This window comes from Peromyscus californicus, unplaced genomic scaffold, assembly GCF_007827085.1.
Source record: "Peromyscus californicus insignis strain IS unplaced genomic scaffold, ASM782708v3 Scaffold_17__1_contigs__length_78620276, whole genome shotgun sequence".
Taxonomy (NCBI): domain Eukaryota; kingdom Metazoa; phylum Chordata; class Mammalia; order Rodentia; family Cricetidae; genus Peromyscus; species Peromyscus californicus.
In genome coordinates, this window is record NW_026294469.1 from 32,311,638 (window position 1) to 32,330,655 (window position 19,018).

General features: G+C 42.9%; 1 protein-coding gene across 9 annotated transcripts in view; it reads right to left on the bottom strand.

Moving 5' to 3' along the window:
* Positions 1–19,018, bottom strand: part of Ppp2r2b (protein phosphatase 2 regulatory subunit Bbeta) — a 404,023-nt gene that overhangs the window by 239,697 nt on the left and 145,308 nt on the right. For 2 of the 9 annotated variants that reach the window (XM_052742104.1, XM_052742103.1), the window contains exon 2: positions 12,379–12,572. The exons of 4 other annotated variants lie outside the window; for them this stretch is intronic. In XM_052742104.1, coding sequence (XP_052598064.1) covers positions 12,379–12,572 — 194 coding nt within the window. Of the gene's footprint in view, positions 1–12,378; positions 13,201–19,018 lie in introns of those variants that run through there. 3 more of the 9 variants (XM_052742106.1, XM_052742108.1, XM_052742111.1) reach the window with 3 other exon arrangements.

The window sequence follows — 19,018 nt, forward strand, 5'->3', positions numbered from 1 at the left end:
AAAGGGCAAACAAGAGAAAAAAAATGTTTTGCCTTTCAGCATGTGCCAATGTCTAGATACAAAAGATCCCTGTGAGGGACTCAAAGGCAACCTGCTTGTCAAGTTACTGGAAAAAGAAAAGGACCTGGTTTGTACAGCGGGCTCAAACCCAACTTTCTAAGGCTTACGGGGGAAAAAAAATCCGATCAGAAAATTTCCATCTCATATTGTGCTGAGGAAGCTCCGGGACTGACTAAGCATGTTGGCAACAGAAACACAACGTGACAATCAGATCGCCTTTGTGTTTTTCCCCAACAGCACAGGGTTCAGGTCCTGCTAAGACCTCAGCATTGTTTTCATCTCTGGCTCTGCACAGAGGGCAGGAGATGGGATTAAAAACCAGCCACTGTCAGGGATGTTAGATGCCACCCCGTGGCCCTAGGGAAGTCATAGTTTTACTTTTAAGCTAAAGCCATTGAGGAATTCCCAGAAGCATAGCTCCACATATCTGTGCAGCCTTAATTCCTGACTTCAAAAAAGAAGAGGCTGGTGATATTGGTAGATTCAGTATTATAAAAGGGTGATTTTAATACTATTTGTCCAAATCTCCACTGAAACTCTTTGTTTCTAGAAGATGCCTTAACATTCATGATCCTCTAAGACAGTCCTGGTTTTCCTTCCTACCCCTATACATATTTATCCACTCAGCCAACCATTCATCTATCCATCCATCCATCCATCCATCCATCCATCCAGCCATCCATCCATCCAGCCAGCCAGCCAGCCAGCCATACATACATACATCCACCCATCCATCAACCCATCTTTAAATTTTATGAATTGAACATGTAGATCACATACCCTGTATCCTTTTTAACGCTTTGTTAAATGTTTTAATTTTAAAAAGGCCTCAAAGGACCTGGTATCCTGACTTCAAGACTCCAAGGCAATGCCCCAAATATCCAAATCAAGTGAACTAGACCTCCAACTGACTGGCAACTGTAAAAACTAAAGACAGCACAAATGCAGCCAGCCAGCCGGCTTTGAAAATGGACTCACAAGCACTTGAAGCATAGCAGTCATAATTTATTCACATCTATCAAATGAATCTGATTCACGTTGTTTTTCATTTCCACCAAATTACAGTGTCAATTTTGGGGGAAAACTAGTGACGTTTGGAAGTCTTAAGACAACAATAAGCAGAATTTCCCTTTCTCAAGCTTTGTCTGAGTTCAAATAACATTCAACTATATGTTCATTGTATTAACCAGAAAAATAAAAGCACAGCTTTCAGAAATGTCAAATTTGGGCCCCAAGAGAGGTTAGCTCATTAAACAAGCACACTGGTTGTCACACTGGGTCAATAATTCTTTGAAGTTACCTACTTACTAGTTTGAGGAAAATTAACATTTCTGGGTCACCAGGTTCCATATACTCATCTACAAATGATGCCCGGGAACCATGAAAGTAATTTTATTTAACATAAGTGGGCAACTGCATCCCAGGGAACAAGCTGCTCACCAATGCACTTAATGGTTTAGAACTGAGCCTGCCTCTCTGCTCAGAAAGGGCAAAAGAGCCAGAGCTCCAGGAGAGACTAGGCCAAAGGGTTTGTATTAAAAATCAGTTTATAACATTTTTCTTACTTCCCTGAGATGAACTTAAAGACCCTAAAATCTGTGGCAATGAGAAGTTGAGGCAAACTGTGGCCAGAACAGAGGTGGGGGGGGGTGTACCACAGAGGTTATAAAGAATTCACTGGTACAGCTCTCTCAGAAGGCAAGCTAGAAATGTCACCTAGACACACAGCTGCTCATGTCATGTTGCCCGGCACTTACCTTTAGAAATGTGTTGTAAAAAACAAGTGAAGACATGATTTAAAGACAGTGTACTATTTATCATAAGATTATAACAAAAATGGGTATAATTTGAACTTACAACATGGAGGGAGTAGTAAAATTATGGTTCTACTATAAGAGGTTTTAGAATAACCCCCCCACCCCCGCAACCCGAGTCCAAATAGACTAATGTCAGATATGGTACCGTCACATGTCAATCTAGCATTTCCTCTATCGTCCATCTCTCTCTGTGTCTGTCTCTTTGTGTGTGTGTGTGTGTGTGTGTCTGTGTGTGTGTGTACAGGTGGGGGAAACATCTGGAAGGAAATATTGATGTCTGGAGCGACTTGCTTTTCTTTTAGGCTTTTCTCTACACACCGAACACCCATTAGTGTGTATGTACTTGGTTCTCTCCTAATACTACTGCTTTCTCACAAGCTACAATGGAATAGAGAACGCATATATATTCTTGTCCTTGTCATGAAAAGCTCACTGACTGCAGCTATAGTACATCCACATACTTGTACAAAATGAAGAGCATACCAAATTTCCATCCCATTATGTTATTTATAGGAAATTATGACATCTAAAGTATATCTATATCTACATATTCATCTCTCTCTCTCTCTATATATATATATATGTATATTATACATATATATATATGTATATATATATATACAAAGTGTAAGAGGTTTTTACAATAAAACACCATTGTAGCATACTTAAATTTGTCCTTAAAAAACATGCTTTTGGTTTAGATATAAAAATTGCAGGCTTTCTCTTATGTGGAATCTAGACTAAACTATCTATATATTTACATTATATTACATTATAGATCTATACTATAGGAAAATAGAGGAGAAACTGTTTGGGGGAACAAAAGTAAGAGAAGGCATGGGAGCAAATATGAGCAAAATACAGTGGTAGATACATGTTGAAAAGGCATAATGAAACCTATTAGTTTGTACACTAACATAAAACTGAACTTCAAAAGTATTTCAAAAAAATGGGCCAGCATCCTGATTTGTAAATAAAGCTCCTCTAGGAGGTGACTCTCTGGCATAGGCACACTTCTGCTTTTTTCTCTTGAGTTGCATGTTTCTTGAGAACCAGTAGTGTTTGTTTCCAAATCTCTTGATGACTATTTCTGTATATATCAGGGTAAATGAAAAAAGAATGGTGTAAAAAGAAAGAAAATACTTGTTTCAGATGAAAGATATGTAGAATGTTTTTAAAAAGTGACAAAGAGCTGTGACGTTAAATGCAGTAGGCAATCATAACGTCTGTAGTAAAGATAGCTTATAAGGTGACTATGCATATATATATATATATATATTTATCACTGTATCTTGCTCAAGCACATAAAATCAGCTGTGGTCTTTACCCTAATGGGTCTGGTGTATGCAAGAAAAGTATAGCCCCAGACATGAGATTCCTACAACACGTACACATTTCACTTTTCCCTGAAATTAGTGAATACTCTTCCTAAAAGAGAACGCCATTATCGATAATATAGCTTTTTGAATTTTCTCAACTCTTTGTCATATGGGGGGGGGTGAGAAGAATTCTTTTGTACATCTGACATCAAAACAATACATGTTGCTCTATTTTTGGAATTAGAAAAGACTTGGCAAAGATACACAAAAAGCCATCCAGGTTACCTTTTGACAATGATATGGGACAAACACAGAAGCCACATGCAGCATGGTGTGTGTGTGTGTGTGTGTGTGTGTGTGTGTGTGTGTGTGTGTGTGTGTGGTTAACTACATTTGGAGAAGGGCAGAGTGTTGTCTGCCCAAATCGATGGGAAGATGCTTTGGAACAATGATGCTGAAACTGCCCAGCCACTCCCTACTCACAGCACACCCTGCACTATCCATGGAACACATGGTTTTGTTTTAAATGGGTAGATTCACTCTCCACACTGTGACAGTGGAGGATAGAGTGTGGTCTTCCTGATTTCCAAAAGGGCACACTAAGGGATTTATAACCTTCCGTGGAGTCTTTGATGCCGAGAGGAGAGTCTGTTGTGCCTGTCAGATCCTGTCATGGAGAGTTCAGCTTCCCTGACTGGCACTTGCTCTTCCCTGTCAGTGAGGCAAGGTGAGCAGCACCCTGCTCACCAGATGGTTATTTGTCCCACCAGCCACCTTTGCTGCATCCCGGAATCACTCCAGCCTAGGGCTGTCTCCAGCACCCATGCTGCAAGGTAGTTCCTGCCAAGAACTTTGCCAAATGGCTCCTCTCAAAGTCATGGGCTGCCCAGACAGACTGGCTCCTCCATCTGCAGCAGCTTTTGGCAAAGAGACATTTCCCTTTCTGGCTCTACCTCTTGGCTGCATCAGAACCTTCTTGCCAGGAGAATGATCTGGCTCCTCAGTACAGCCAGACCTGGAATTCTGGAGCCATTTAGAGCTTATGCCTGTGTCCCCTGTCCCACCCCTCGAGCACAGTGTCTGAACATACCAGAGACCCAGATGATCATACCAGAGACCCAGACAAAGATCAATGCAGACATTTACAGCCGGTAAAGCTACAGATTTATCCCTTCCCTCCCCCACCCTCAGCCTCATCATTAGCAGATTAGTAAATGGAAGCTCAGAGACCAAGAGTGACTAATTACTGTGGCAGGTTTGGGAAATCTACCCAGGACTTCTGAGGTGCGTCCCATACCAGTGAATTGCCTTTCAGTTTGTTGTTGCTGTTTCCCCCTCGTTCATTTTCAAATTCTTGATAAAAACAGGACCCTTTGTCCTGGTGTTGAATCGGAAGAGTATTTTAGAAAACTGTGACAACTACCAGTTTTCAGTAGTCATGGTTCATACACTGAGTAGAGATATTGTAGTGTTGAGTCGGGGGTTTTGAATCAGGCAGATTCGGGTGTGATCTGGGTTGTACTGTTGGGGTGTAATAACCTCAATTCTGCTCAAACTTTTCATTTAAAGGGAGACAAGATGAATATCAACCATGGAACTGTGAGGACTAAGATGGGAAGATACTCTAAAGGCCCGGTTGTCCATGGCATACAGAAGGCCTTCTCCAACTACCAGCAATCACTTCATGTTTATGGATACTCAGACCCACACGCATTTTAGATATAATACTGCATACATGATAGTGGTGTGCCTGGTGATCTTTTCAGGTCCTTGTGATTAACTGCCTAATCAAAGGTTACATGGAGAATAAATGGGTGAGGGGGCAAAGATGTCTTTTTACCCTTCTACTAAGAAGTAGGAGTTAACATCTATCTCATCTTTGAAGATTATAAACTCAGAAAAGAGACTGTCTGCTCATATATATATATATATATATATATATATATATATATATATATATATATATTATAGGTTATCACTGTGGCAGCTTCTCTAATACAAATGCAGCACTGGCTGTCCATCCATTCACAAAGGAACTCAACTGTGGGGTACAGTCATAGCATGGAGGTTTGTGTAGCCATTAGAAAGCATAGGCAAAGAGGAGTTGGGACATGGAAAAGACCTTTAAGACTATAAAAATTGCCAGACAAAAACAAAAGTACAAATAAACAAGCAAGGTATATTCATTTAAGTGACCAGCGCCATGAAGCATGTGCCACCTAATAGATCTCAGCTTCCTTGGGTCAAAACCTGCCCACCTCTAAATTTTACACGTCTTTTGCACAGTACCCACACAACCTCCTTCACTCTTTGCAATCGTCATAAGTAATTAAGGTTTGTTCCTTAGTGAACTTGGAGCCCAAGAAATTGAGAGTTCCTGGGTTATTTATGACAAAACTCCTAGTGACCTTATAGAACTAATGTGTTTTCAAATGGAGAGCTGAGTCAGGGCCTTGAGAGAGATTTTAGAGCCCGGTTGGAAAGGCAGAAGAAGGGGATTGGAAGGAGGAGGAGGATGAACCAGACGGAACCCATCTTCCTGTCATGGAGGTTGGGGGAGTGGGTGGAGAGCAGCTTTGGCCTCAGGTACCTTCACATTTGTGTTCAAAAAGATGTACCCAACAGCATCTTTGCCACTCTCTCACTGTGGGCCAGGCACTGAGAGGAGCAGTCACTGGCCTTTGCAGATGGGACTGCCTCAGCTCAGTCCAGAAACTCACTTCACTGTTCATATCTTAGGGTGGGGGTTGTGAGACACTGAAATGCTGTTTATGAAACTCCAGCTAGTTTCTCACATCTTGACTCCTCAGTTCCATAAATATTTCATTCTTTTCATGCTAGAGAGTAGAACTAATCTATAGGAGCTAGGGGCTCTGGCATTAGGGGAGGGAATTTAGCTCCCTCTCAGCAAGAAGATAGAGTGGGCCCAGAAATATGCTATGCTCTGTTGGGAAAGGATTGATCTAGTGAATCCAGAAGAACTGACTGATCATGGAGGGGTATCTGCCATGGTAGAATTCAATTTGAATTTCCTCTCCCAAAATTCTGACAAGAAGCAGGGTAGTTGGGCAAAAATCAGGTGCCCAGAGTCCAGGTTGTCATAGGCTCCAATCTGGTCATGTTTAAATCAATGTGCTCACAATACAAATGTGTTTGCTGTATGATTTTGTTTGGCTCTCTGTATCATGGAATTTATTATTTTGAAATGAGGCTAATGCTTGATTAATTGAACCACTCTCCCACCTTTTACAAAGATATTAGGCAAGTAAACACGAGAAACACTCAGGAAAATGCCTGGGTTACAGTCAGGACTCATGACACCTTCCCTCAATTTGGTGTCTAAATTGGACCCTTGGTTTCTTCTTAAATGCAAATGTCAGAGTCTAGGAATGTCAGTCTATAGCTGTGCTCTTTTCATTGAGTATTATCAATATTTTGACAGGACTGGTGTAATAATATTCACCCCAAGTTCACGGCTATGTTTCTGACCAGCACTCATAAAGGGCTTGCGCTTGCCCCTGGGGACCCAGTTGCTAATAATGAATACTTGCTGGTAATTTCAATGCACTCTGGTTATTATGTTGAGTTGCAGAACATTTCCTGTCCCCAGAAAGGTCATTTACAATAGCATAAGGCATAAGGCAGCTTCTTCCCACCTTCCATTTCAGGTTTTTCTGAGAGCTTAAACACTCATCCATATGCATTGGAAGTACCATTCTGATCTCCCATTTGCATACAAATACCAAGGCAATTGAAGGAACTAGAGGCGCCTCTCTACAGTGGGACACCATCTCCTTTTATTTGTCCAATGCCTTCCTGCATCTTCTTCTTAAAAGCCATCTTTACACACCTGCCCAGATTTATCCATCATAGCAGCCGTTCTTCAGCTTCCATGGGATGGAGGAGGGAGCTGTGCTTCTCCATGCTGCAGAATTTCACTCAGATCTCAACTTTTAAGATGTCCAAACTCAACACATCTGAGACTAGATCCTTTGTATTTTACCACCCTGCTTACACATGACCATGTATTGTTATGTGGAAACTTTTGGTATTTGGGTAATTATGATATCAAAATCCCCATTCCAATGTGAAGTGCTTTCTGCTCTAATTTCTTGGTTCCAAGTGAAGATCAGTTTCTTTTTAACTTCTCACTCATTACCTCAAATTCTTCCCTGAAATAATCTTCTCTTAGGTAGCTCATCTTATTCACACGGTTTTGAATAATTTTAATATGCTCGTGCCATCTAATCTAATTTAAGTATTATGTCTAGGACTTTCTGAAGCATCAGGAGCAGATATCTGCTTACTTTAGAACAGTGGTTCTCAAACTGTGAGATCCTTGGGATCTCATTTCAGATACTACATTATAATTCATAACAGTAGCAAAATTAAAATTATGAAGTAGCAACAAAATAACTATAGTGGAGCGGGGGTCACCATAGCATGAGGAACTGTATTAAAGGGTTGCAGCATTAGGAAGATTGAGAACAACTGCTTTAAAGTCTGGTTGTAAAACTATACCTGTCATTGTCCTCTTAAAACTTACTAATTTCCAAAGTCCATTTCCTGTTTCCCTGCCAAGGACCCTGTGTATGGATTCTCAAGGCAAACCTCTGGGAGTGTCTTCAGCACCAGCTACTGCATTCACACCCAAATTGTCTTATGGAGAGAGCCTGGTGCAGTCTTTTCCTATAATGTATCTTTGATCCATCTGACTTTCCATGTCTACTGCAGTCACCATCCTGTGTAGATATGTGCCTCCTCCTTATCTCCTAGCTTTCCTTCCTACCCAGCTCTTACTCACTCTTCTAACCCCACCCTACACAGAAGCCAGACTGAGCTTTTGGGGGAAAAAATGACCACACTGATATTTCTCCTTTATAGAAATCCTTTACTAGCTTTTCCATCCATCTTTGGATGAAGTCCAAATTCCTTTTGAACAATGAGGTTCAATGGGATCAGACCCCTGAATATCTCTTTGGTCTCCCCTCACCCAATATTTTATTAAGAAAATTTCCAAAGAGGCAGCAGAATGAACAAAACTGCTTTACAGTGATGATTCATGGACCCACTTGGTTTTCACCATTAATGCTTTATGGGCATTTTATCACATTGCTATCTATTTACCCACTCCTCTGTTCTTCCATTAGTCAGTCTTGGTTTTGGTGTATTCCCAATTAACTACAGACCCCGCCCTCATTTTTAAATACTTTCCCCTACAGTCATAGCTGTAACTATCTCTCCACTCCTTAAATGTGTCAGATGATTTTGAATGCCTGGGTTCCTGTTCCCACTGCCCCTTCTCCCTAAGGCTCCTTGAGCCCTTGCTAATGCAGCTCTCATCCTTCGGTCCTTAGCTTAAACTGCCAGATGATAATCTACCCTTGGATCCCAGTCTAGATTAGACCCCTGTTCCATCACACGTGTGCTGTACGTATTGACTTGCTAAATTAACCATCCAATATTTTATCTCACCTGTTAGACTGGACATCCTATGAAAGCAGAGGCCATGTCGGTACTTGAACATGCATTTTTTTTTAACCTCTGCAGAAAGCTAGGTGATATTTCTAGAAAGACTAAAGGTAGAACCCACTAACAACTAGAAGGAACTACAAGAAGCAATTAACCCATTCTTTCTTGAATAATGTGTAAACAAGATGTTTTTTCTTATTACTTCTGGGAGGAAATGGAGCTTATTGATGCCAAACTATAACCAGCAATTAACCAGCAATTAAGAAAATTGCTAAATGACAAGTTCCCTGGCTAGAGGACCAGACGGGTGGCTTCTGCCATATTCCTGATAACTCTTCCCCTTGAAAGTACCCTCAATCAACATACAGTTTAAAGCAAAAGAGAATGCTTGATATGAATACCAATAGTTAGAGTGGATTGGGGCTGATTTGTGGTAGGCAATATCATAAATGCTTTTTCTGTATCAGATCATTTTTTTTCTGTGGCATAGGTTCTAATATGATTCCCATTTTAAAGCTAAGAAGACTGAGGACCGTAAAGCTATTTTAACCCATGTCATTTATGACACTATTCTGTGACCCCATTTGGAAGTACAAGATTAATTTAGAAAATCCACAGACTGCCATAATGAAGACAAGTGTTTCAATTACTACAGAAGACATCCAAAAGTGCAGAAAGTCACATTTAGATCTTAGAGGGTTAAGACACGAACCCTTTGGGAACCTTCAGCCCCACATCTGACGGAACCACCATGTTGACTTTATGCTTATGGTCACCCCAACTCTGTCTTTCTTTACATGTCACCCATGTACACATTTAAAAATTACTTCTGAGAAGATTCTGCTCCAGATAGAAAGAAGCTCAGCTCATACACTCAGGAAACCATTGTCGTCTTTCTGGTCATAGGAGGCTGCATGCAGAATTTCCTAGTGAAAACATGTGGGCTTCAGGCATAGTCTCTAGCTTGAAGACTACATCTTCCTAAATGGATGGCCTTGTAACTAAAAACATCTCAGGGGCTTCCATTGACATCCCACTCTGGATATGTGGAAATGCACATAGAAAAGCTCAGAAGAGTGCTTGGAGTAGAAAATGCCTGATGATGCTGATGCTGACTTGAGAAAGCAAGGAAAGACAGAAAGCTAGAAAAAGGTGGGAGAGGGCAGCAACTTTGATGGCCCATCAAGGAGAGAAAGAGAGAGAGAGAGAGAGAGAGAGAGAGAGAGAGAGAGAGAGAGAGAGAGAGAGACTTAGTTCATGGCATATGCATTGCTCTTAGCTAGATGAACCTGCCTGCAGCTACCACTTACAATGCAAATTGAGCTTGGAGTCCTTCACAGTAACTACACAGCAAACCCCTTTCAGCTTTAAATAGAACACTGCAGTGTGGGGTGATCTGAGCAAAGGGGGTGGGATCCAGAGAAAACACGAACGAGAGTTTAGTGGAAAGTATTCTGCTGTATTTGAGCAGGTAGAAGCGTGAATGTAGAGAGATAATGAAGAAAACAGAAAAGTAGTATCTACTAAAGGATGAAGAGGACAGTTCATCAGTAAGGGGGTTTAAATTTTCAAGAAGGAAAAGAAGTTTTGAGGAGGAGAATTTTGGGGAGAAGACTTGGATCTGCTGTGCTCTCGGGGCAGGCTGGTACTTCCTCAGGTGTGCATTAGAAGGGGCGGGGAAGCTCCTTCCCTGCTGTCTACCTCAACTGAATGGATGGCTGAGAAAAAAAAAAATAGACTGAGACTACAGAGAGCTTCTTGCTCTGCCAAGCTTCTCTTTCATTTCCCCCTCTTCCCAACTCTTCACTAAGACTAGGTACAGGGGTCTACAAGAGATTGGTTTGTACAAACCGGAAAAGATTAAAAGCTCTTTGCTGTAACCTCGTGCCTCATTGTTACTATATAAACTCAAACATTCCATCCAGAATCAGAATTTATAAAAATTCAGTTACATAGGTACAAAGGTAGTATCCAGGACCCTGGAAACAATAAAGGGTGTCATTTTAAACTTCTTCTTTCCACAAATGGCATTCCTGCACACCTGGCTCCAGTGCGTCCACCTTCTCAGTTTGGTAGGTTTCCCTTTGCCTGTGCAATGTAATAAAAGAAAACACGAAGGCAATCCTCTTTCTTTGTAGGCATACACAGAAAGCTCCCTACCCACCACACAGCTATCAGGCTCAAGGCTGACTTCTCTGGTGGATGGCATGTGCTACCTGGTCACACTCAGTCACAAAGCACAAAGACTTTAAATCATACTGCTGCTGTGGAAATATTTTTTTTTTTTTAAAAATCAGCAAGATTTTTTAAAATGGGGCAGGGATAGGTGGTCCATCTTAAAAAGTCATCTCTAATATCTCAGGGCTTGCAGTGCATCTGGTCCCATAGATGTGTTGGGCTTGATGGTCCCCAGACATGGTGATGAATGAAGAAAGTGTTTTCAATAGCACTTGGAATTTTTCTTTCTACAACTTCCAGAGACGTTTGCAGAGGGTACCACCATCACCCCTTCCCCCATATTTATGTGTCTTTTTATTTCCCTCGGAGCTGGCGCTCTTAATTGAACCATTGCATTTCTCTGGCATTCTTCTGATGTGAGTAAAATTACAGAGTTCTTTTTTTTTTTTTAGCATTCTAGAAGAATCACAGGCTAATATGCCTTGCAACATTTTCCCTAAGCACCTTCACGCACATTTTCTCACGTGGAATATTACCATAGGACAATGCAACACTTCGTATTACTTGCCGAACCAAGACCCACAGGTAGAAAATGAAGCTCAAATGCTAAACTTGTGTCATTCAAAGGAAACTAAAACGCCTCATGCACAAAAGGCAGGATACAATCCACCTGCTGACTTTCCCTGAAGGCCTTCCCAGAGCTTATGCTGGTGAGAGAGAGAGAGAGAGAGAGAGAGAGAGAGAGAGAGAGAGAGAGAGAGAGAGAGAGAGAGAATTTCACCTCTTGCCAAAGCTCAGCTTGCTGAACCCTCCTGCTTTCTGCTGGCTGTTGATTCAGCAGAAAGTACTGCTGCAGAATTCATAATGGTGATTTTTTTTTAAAGGCCCCACGGATCCCGTTGCTCGCCCCACGTGTCAGCCTCGTACGCTCGCCACGGAACATGATTCCCCAGATACCTTTTAAAAATTTCTGGCTAATGTACTTTCAAGGGGAAGAGGGCTCTCTCACTTTCGCAAAAGGGCCTTTAGGGGGGTTTTGATTGTCTGAGCAGGTAAACCAGAGAGTCAGAGAGATGAATGGGCAAGAAATGACGCCTTGCCCTCACTGCAGCCACCAAAGAGCCTTAGCATTACCATACCCAGAGAGGGATAGACCAAGGTCTCACTGGGCCCCTCCCAGCTCCTTTCAGTCCAAGACTCTTGTAAGCGTCTTGGGGCAAGAAGGGGTCATCTGCTTCCTTGGGATCATCTGTCTGCCTGGGAGCCGCGCCCTGAAAAGCCTAATCCCTAAAGGCCATTTTAACTCCCAGGGGCGCCTGGTCCACCTGCTGCTTAACTGGGGCTCGAGTCACAGAGCCTGGATGGCTGTGCTGTACCCCAAGGCAGTTCGGGTGTGAGCCTAGTCTGAGCCCCCGCCCCAGCCCCAGAGCCCCGGAGAGTCTCCGCCACTAGGCGCCTGGCAGCTGGTGAAGCACAGCTATCCGCAACTTGCACCCGACCCCAGCGGCGGAATGCGGTCGAGCTGGCATTACCTTCGGTCGCATAGCTGTGATCGCGCAGGAAACTGTTGTTGATTTTGCGGGTATCAATGTCCTCCTCCATTGACAGCAGGCTTACTTGCGTGGGAACCAGAAGCCGGCAGACAAGTATCCATGATCCCACCCCGCAGCCAGTCTCACAGGAGAGGGGGGCAGGGGAGCCAGTGGGACTGCACCATGGTCCGAGCCTGAGGAGGAGACGGGGAGGCGGAGAGAGAAGAAAATAAAAACCCGGCAATGGAGCTGTCACCTCCTCCACTCCGTTCTCCGAGGCTGCGGTGGCTCCTCCCGCACGGTGCGCTCACTTCAGCTCCAATTCCCAGCGAGGATGCTGTGCCTGCCTCCTCTGCCTCCGGGTACCAGGAAGCACTGTGTTCCCCACGAGGGGTCTGGTCCTGCCCAACCGCCCAGGAGGCGCTCCCAAGCGGGGCTGGGGAGATGCCCAACAGGTTCCTTTGGTAGGCAGCGGCTCCAAAATGCAAAAAAGGAGAGCCCTCCTCCCCTTGGGAGAGCGGGCAGCCGCGACAAAATGGTGCCTTTCCGGACCCACACTGCAGTGGCGAGATGGCAGGGGCAGGATTCAGGCTTGCCTTGCGGAGATGAGGGTGCTGGTCCCACGGGAGGGCGGCTCCCGCAGGCGGGGGCTAGGAAAGCTGGCGGGGAGCTAGGCTGGGCGCTGTGGCCAGCGCCAGCGCACTCACCCTCACACCCACAGGCGCGCACTCAGCAGCTGCTGCTGGTGGTGCTGCTGCTCCTGCTGCAGGAGGCTGGAGGCGGCTGGTGCATTAAAGGCGAGGCTCCTCCCAACCGCGTCAGCAGCCCCAGGACTCTTCCCCAGCAGCAGTGGGAGTCCAGGCAGAGGCTGCGGCTGCTCTCTGTTGCAGAGGAGTGCAAGCAGCAGCCAAGGACACCTGGACGGCGCGAGTGTCTAGCTTGCAGGTTCACCGGGGGAAAAAAGGCGTGGACGTGCTATTCTAATCTCTCCCCTCTGGTGCCATGCAGCCAAGGGCAGCACAGGGCTTGTGTTCAGGAGTCCCTCAGCTGACTGCTTTGCTCCGGACACCTGCCTGCACTTCATTCAGGACAGCATTTAGAAGTAACTTCCTTTCGGTAGAAGTCCACATCTAGGTCCCTTTTGCTAACCGGATATGATGTAGATTGCCCCTTACTGAAGTTCAAGGGCGAGGCCTGGAGCTTCAAACCTGGAGAAAGCTGAAAAAGGAGCTTATTCAAAGGTTAGCCCTCCATGCTAGGACTAGAGAGCAGAGCAGGGGCCAGAACTTTGAGACTGCCATCATGCCCAATTCCTTTCCAAGTGCTCTAACGTCTAACTGTGAGACGCTGGTGTTCAGAAATGCATCTGTGTCTTCACAGGCAGAGAGACAGTCTACACAACACAGGGCTGAGTTATGGGTCAATCTATTCAGTCTGAAGAAGTGCATTCTCCATAGCCCTTTGTGTTTTCTTTTGGACAGACATGGGAGCTTCTCTGTTCAGGTGTGCTTCTTCAGAATGCCTTCCGTGTGCCCTCAGCATAATAGGTCCGTGAACGCAGGAGACTCGGGCCAAGGAAAGCCACTGCTATCCGGACAGAACTTAAAGAATCCAAGGGCACAGAAAGAGTCCCATCTTCTCACTTCAACTCAGAGCAAAGGCAGGATCCACTCCCAAGCCTGCATTTCCCCCAAATGGCAAATTCCACATTTGAAAGAAAATGAGATCGTTACTGTTATGAAACAAACAAAATAATTTAACGGAGCCATCCAAACATACTAGAAGAGCAATTTGGAAAAGAACTTCCCCCTGCTTTCCTCATGAAGCAGTGTACACTTCTATGGGAGAGACATCAGCAAATGTCTTGCTCAGTTAAGCTCCACGAGTTTAGCCAGATGGGCCCCGAGGGACCCGTGAGTTAATTATATACATACAATGAATGCTTGGGCTAACACAATTTAGAAAGTATTTGAAGTTCAAAAAAATGGAAAAACAAGTCCTTAACTGAGGTTGGGAATTGCCACTAGGTTTTTAAGAAAAAAAAAAGTAGATGTTTCTAGAGGGTGGAAAATGGTATTGTTTCTACATCCAGAAAGGAACTGCATCTCTGGAGGGTAGGGGGAGCAGGAATGTTTCCCTATGATTAGGAAGTGAAAGGTGAGCTTCCAGTAGACTCTATTTTATTTTCAGGTGGTTGTTAAATCCTATACCCTTGATTGACTATTTGTTCAAGAGCCACAGTGAAATTTAAGTAGCAGATGAGAATTGGTAACAAGTTGGTTCTGTCTGCTTCAGTATGGGTTGTCTTAGTGGCATCTTCCATGTTGAGCTGGGAGTCTCACCAAGGCTGCAGGGTCCCATAGTCACACCTTTCTGCTTCTCTTGGAGATTGGCATAAGGCAAGGAAGGAACAGAAGGAAAAAGGTTCATCTCTCAGTGCATCGAGGTATGGAGATGTCTCACCTTTATTTGAAATCATCTTAGACTGTGACAGCTGAGTTTAGCATCTACGGGGAAATCCCCACCCCCTTGTCTCTTTAGAACAGTGCCAGGTAGGAATAGAGATACATGGTGGATCAAGTGGGGCTCAGGCTTATTGGCCAGACTGGGTGTGTGAAATTTTCCATAGTACCCCATGAGAAATACAACCTTTCTCCAGCCTCTGAGTCTACTAAATTTTCCCTTTGGTATTTCCTGTAATATTCTGCCTGTATTCACTCAACAATACAAAAGACACAAGTCTTAAGAAGGCAAATGAGAAGGATTTTCATTTCCACCCATTAAGTAGACTTCATAGTTCTAAAAGACTGTTTCTAGTCACTGAGATTATACCATAGACCTCTACTATTTTTTGTTTCCACAATCATTTTGTCCTTTTCATGACATTTTATTTTCTAGTATTTGCTTCTTATCATCATCATCATCATCATCATCATCATCATCATCAAATATTTTACCATGTCTCCAACATCAGGTGCCTGCCACTTAGCAGATGCTTGCTTATATTTATTGAATTATAATACATATTGATTAGATAAGTAAATTATTGAATCTAGTTAGTGGTATAAGTCTTTCATTCCTCTATCCATGATAAAAATCATGCAAAAACGTTCTATTGTCAGCCTACAGGTTTCTAGCTTACAACTCCTACTGCTATGGGGATAATTGTTCCCACTGAATTCTGTATGTATATATGCTAAAAATGACTAAACATTTGATATGTGCTAGTATTGGTCTAAATATTGGGAATACAGACAATAGAAACAATGTTTGTTTCTTCACAGAAGAGTGTGAACTTTGAAATTGTGCACATACTATAATTGAGCCAGTTGTGGTAGCTAGAATCAGAAGGATCATAAGTTCAAGGTCAGCATGGGATATGCCTTTCAAAAGGGGCTGGAAAGATAGTTCTTCAGATAAAGGTGCCCACAGCCAAGTCTGATAACCTGAATTTGATCTCCAGGACTCACATAATAGAAGGAGAAAACTGACTCCTGCAAGTTGCCCTTTGACCTTCACATTTACACACACACACACACACACACACACACACACACACACACACACACAATGTAATAAAAAGTTTAAATAGACAGGCCATAGCATAACATCAAGTATTAAGCTGCAACATCAGATAAAGCTTATTTTCATCTACCTATTATATTATTGTGTCCTCAAGCAGGTTACAAAATCTCACTGGGCCGTAGATTTTCTTACCTATACATTAGGGAGAAAAATGGCATCAATTTCATAAAACCACTGTGAAGATTAAATAAAATAATACCTGGAAAGAAAACACTGCTATTCCTTAGAGGTTTCATTTTGTTTCGCCATCATTACCCACCACTGATTTCCAACAAATGTGTGTGCCAGACACTGACACAGGATGGAGATTCCAAACCTCAGTTTGTGAGATGGTTAGCTGGTCTCTGTCATCATGAGCCTTAGTGTCCAGTTTATAGTTTAAGTAGAGGGCCATAAGCTCCAAAGGGGGTTGCAGAGAGTACTCTGAATAGCTGACATCATTCAGCCTTGTGTCTACACAGAAAGAGTTAATTACAAATATACTGCACTCTTACGTTACCTCATTCAGCATGGCAGCATGTGGGTACACTTATTTTTTTCTCACCCTTGTCCTTGGCCCCCTCTCCAAATACAACTCTTCCTGCTTGCCTAGGTAGGCTAGTGCTTCTGACACAAACATGCTATGGATATTGTTCTGTATAAATAAAACACTGATTGGCCAGTGGCTAGGCAGGAAGTATAAGCAGGACAAGGAGAGAGGAGAATTCTGGGAAGTGGAAGGCTGAGGGGAGACACTGCCAGCTGCCTCCATGACAAGCAGCATGTGAAGATGCCGGTAAGCCATGAGCCATGTGGCAAGGTATAGATTTATAGAAATGGATTAATTTAAGATACAAGAACAGTTAGCAAGAAGCCTGGCACGGCCATACACTTTGTAAGCAATATAAGTCTCTGTGTTTACTTGGTTGGGTCTGAACAGCTGTGGGACTGGCGGGTGAGATTTGTCCTGACTGTGGGCCAGGCAGGAAAACTCTAGCTACACATACCTTTGAGCTCAACCTAGGCAATTAGCACATTTTATTATTTTTATTTTTTATTTTATTTTATTATTTTATTAAAACCCTTGATTCATTCCAGTCTAGAGTCCTAATGGAGTCTGCAGGTGACAGGCAGTCCTACTTCACAAGCCAGCTCAGGCATTTATGAATTCCTTGAGCTTTGGCAAGTAATTTAACATCTCAGAGCCCCTGTTTACAAAGCAGGTCAGAGCCCTAGCAAGCTCAGGGTTGTTGGGTGGCTTCAGAGACAATGTAAGGAAAGTGCTTGCTCCAGGCCTGGCCTAGAGCTAGATCTCTCCAAATGAATGATGGCTTTCTCTCAGCAGATCTTTGTGGAGACCTCTGTCTGCAGAGAGCTACAGAGTCATACTACGAGTCAGTCTTCCATGTGAACACATGTGAGCTAGAAACCTGAGTTTTATAACCTCTGGCTTTCTTAATGAACAACTAGAAACAATATAGATGATATTTTAGCACCTTGCAAAAGAAGCCTATAAGCGACGATGATGATACAATTGTGTGAAAAGAGGACTCTTCCTTCTTGGTGCTCACCATGGCTACAGATTTAGCCACCCTTCCTCAACGGAGAAATCCCATAGACTTCCTTTCCAGGAACTCTAGTTACCTGATGTTCACCCCACTTTCTGAGGTGGTTTATGTGCTGGCTGCCCAGAGACTGGCCACTTGAATTTCAAGCAAGTTTGTAATTCCTTCTTGTGCATGCTATAGCATATAACCCCACACGACTGATTCATTAACATGGCATTTAACTTAGGAAAAAAAAATAAAGCCTGTTGTGGGATATTTGTACACTGTGTAAAGATATATTGCTGTGACTGGTTTAATAAGGAGTTGAATGGTCAATAGCTAGGCAGAAGATACAGGCAGGACTTCCAGGGAGAGGAAAGAAGAGAAGAAGGAATCAAGGAGTGGGAGACATCAGGAGATATGGAGAGGAAACGGAGGTGCAAGATGGAAGAGAGGTAATGCTACATGACAGAGCATAGATTAATATAAATGAGTTATTTTACGTTATAAGAACTAGTTAGGAACAAACCTAAGCTATAGGCTGAGCTTTTGTAATTAACAAGAAGTTTCCATGTTATTATTTGGGAGCTGGCTGGTGGGACAGAGAAAGATTTGTTACAAAAGCCTTTTGCCCTCCCAGTGATGTATAGACTTTAGATTAGGGACGACTGTGGGCCAAGATGTGTAGGATGCACATCTCTGTTCAGTTGCACTTTGAGTGACATTATGATGGCAATATAAAAATCTGAAATAGGCTGTGATGAGATAGTTGTATCAAAGAAATAATAAGTTTCTTAAAAAAACTTTATAAATCAAGTTGTTTTTTTTAAATGTGTTATTAAAGTTGTTATTGCTGGTGGTGGTGGCAAACGCCTTTAATCCCAGCACTTAGGAGGCAGAGGCAGGCAGATATCTGTGAGTTTGAGGTCAGCCTGGGCTACAGAGTGAGTTCCAGGAAAGGCTCCAAAGCTACACAGAGAAACCCTGTCTCAAAAAAAACAAAACAAAACAAAAAAACAGAAAACAAAACAAAACAAAAATTTAAAGTTGTTATTTTAAATGTAAGAGCTAGTCTTTAAACATTTACCGTCAGGTCAATAGAAACTCACCACTTGCTAAGATATCTTTGTTGCATCCCTTTGTACCCACCCCTTGGCATCCATCCCTTGCTGAGGTATCTTTGTGCCTACTGGTTATCTATTCCAAGTTCCCTCTAATTTCTCAACACTATACTCCCAAACTGAGTGAGTTCCAGAGCAGTCCATTATCAAGGAATTTCTGTGATAATATTAAACAACTCTTAAATGGTTACTTTTGACACAAAGATGTCTCATTTATTGGAAGAAATCTGATGAGTCCTTTGATTCCTTTCAAGTTGGTTATGAAATTGTCATGGTAGACCCTGAGTGATTGCATCTGGAAGGCTCTTATATCTGACAATGTAAGGGATGCTGGTCATGCTCACTCTCCAGGAATCTTTCTTTTCTACAGTCCAGGCTCCATAGTTACTTTACCCTTGTCTTGATAAG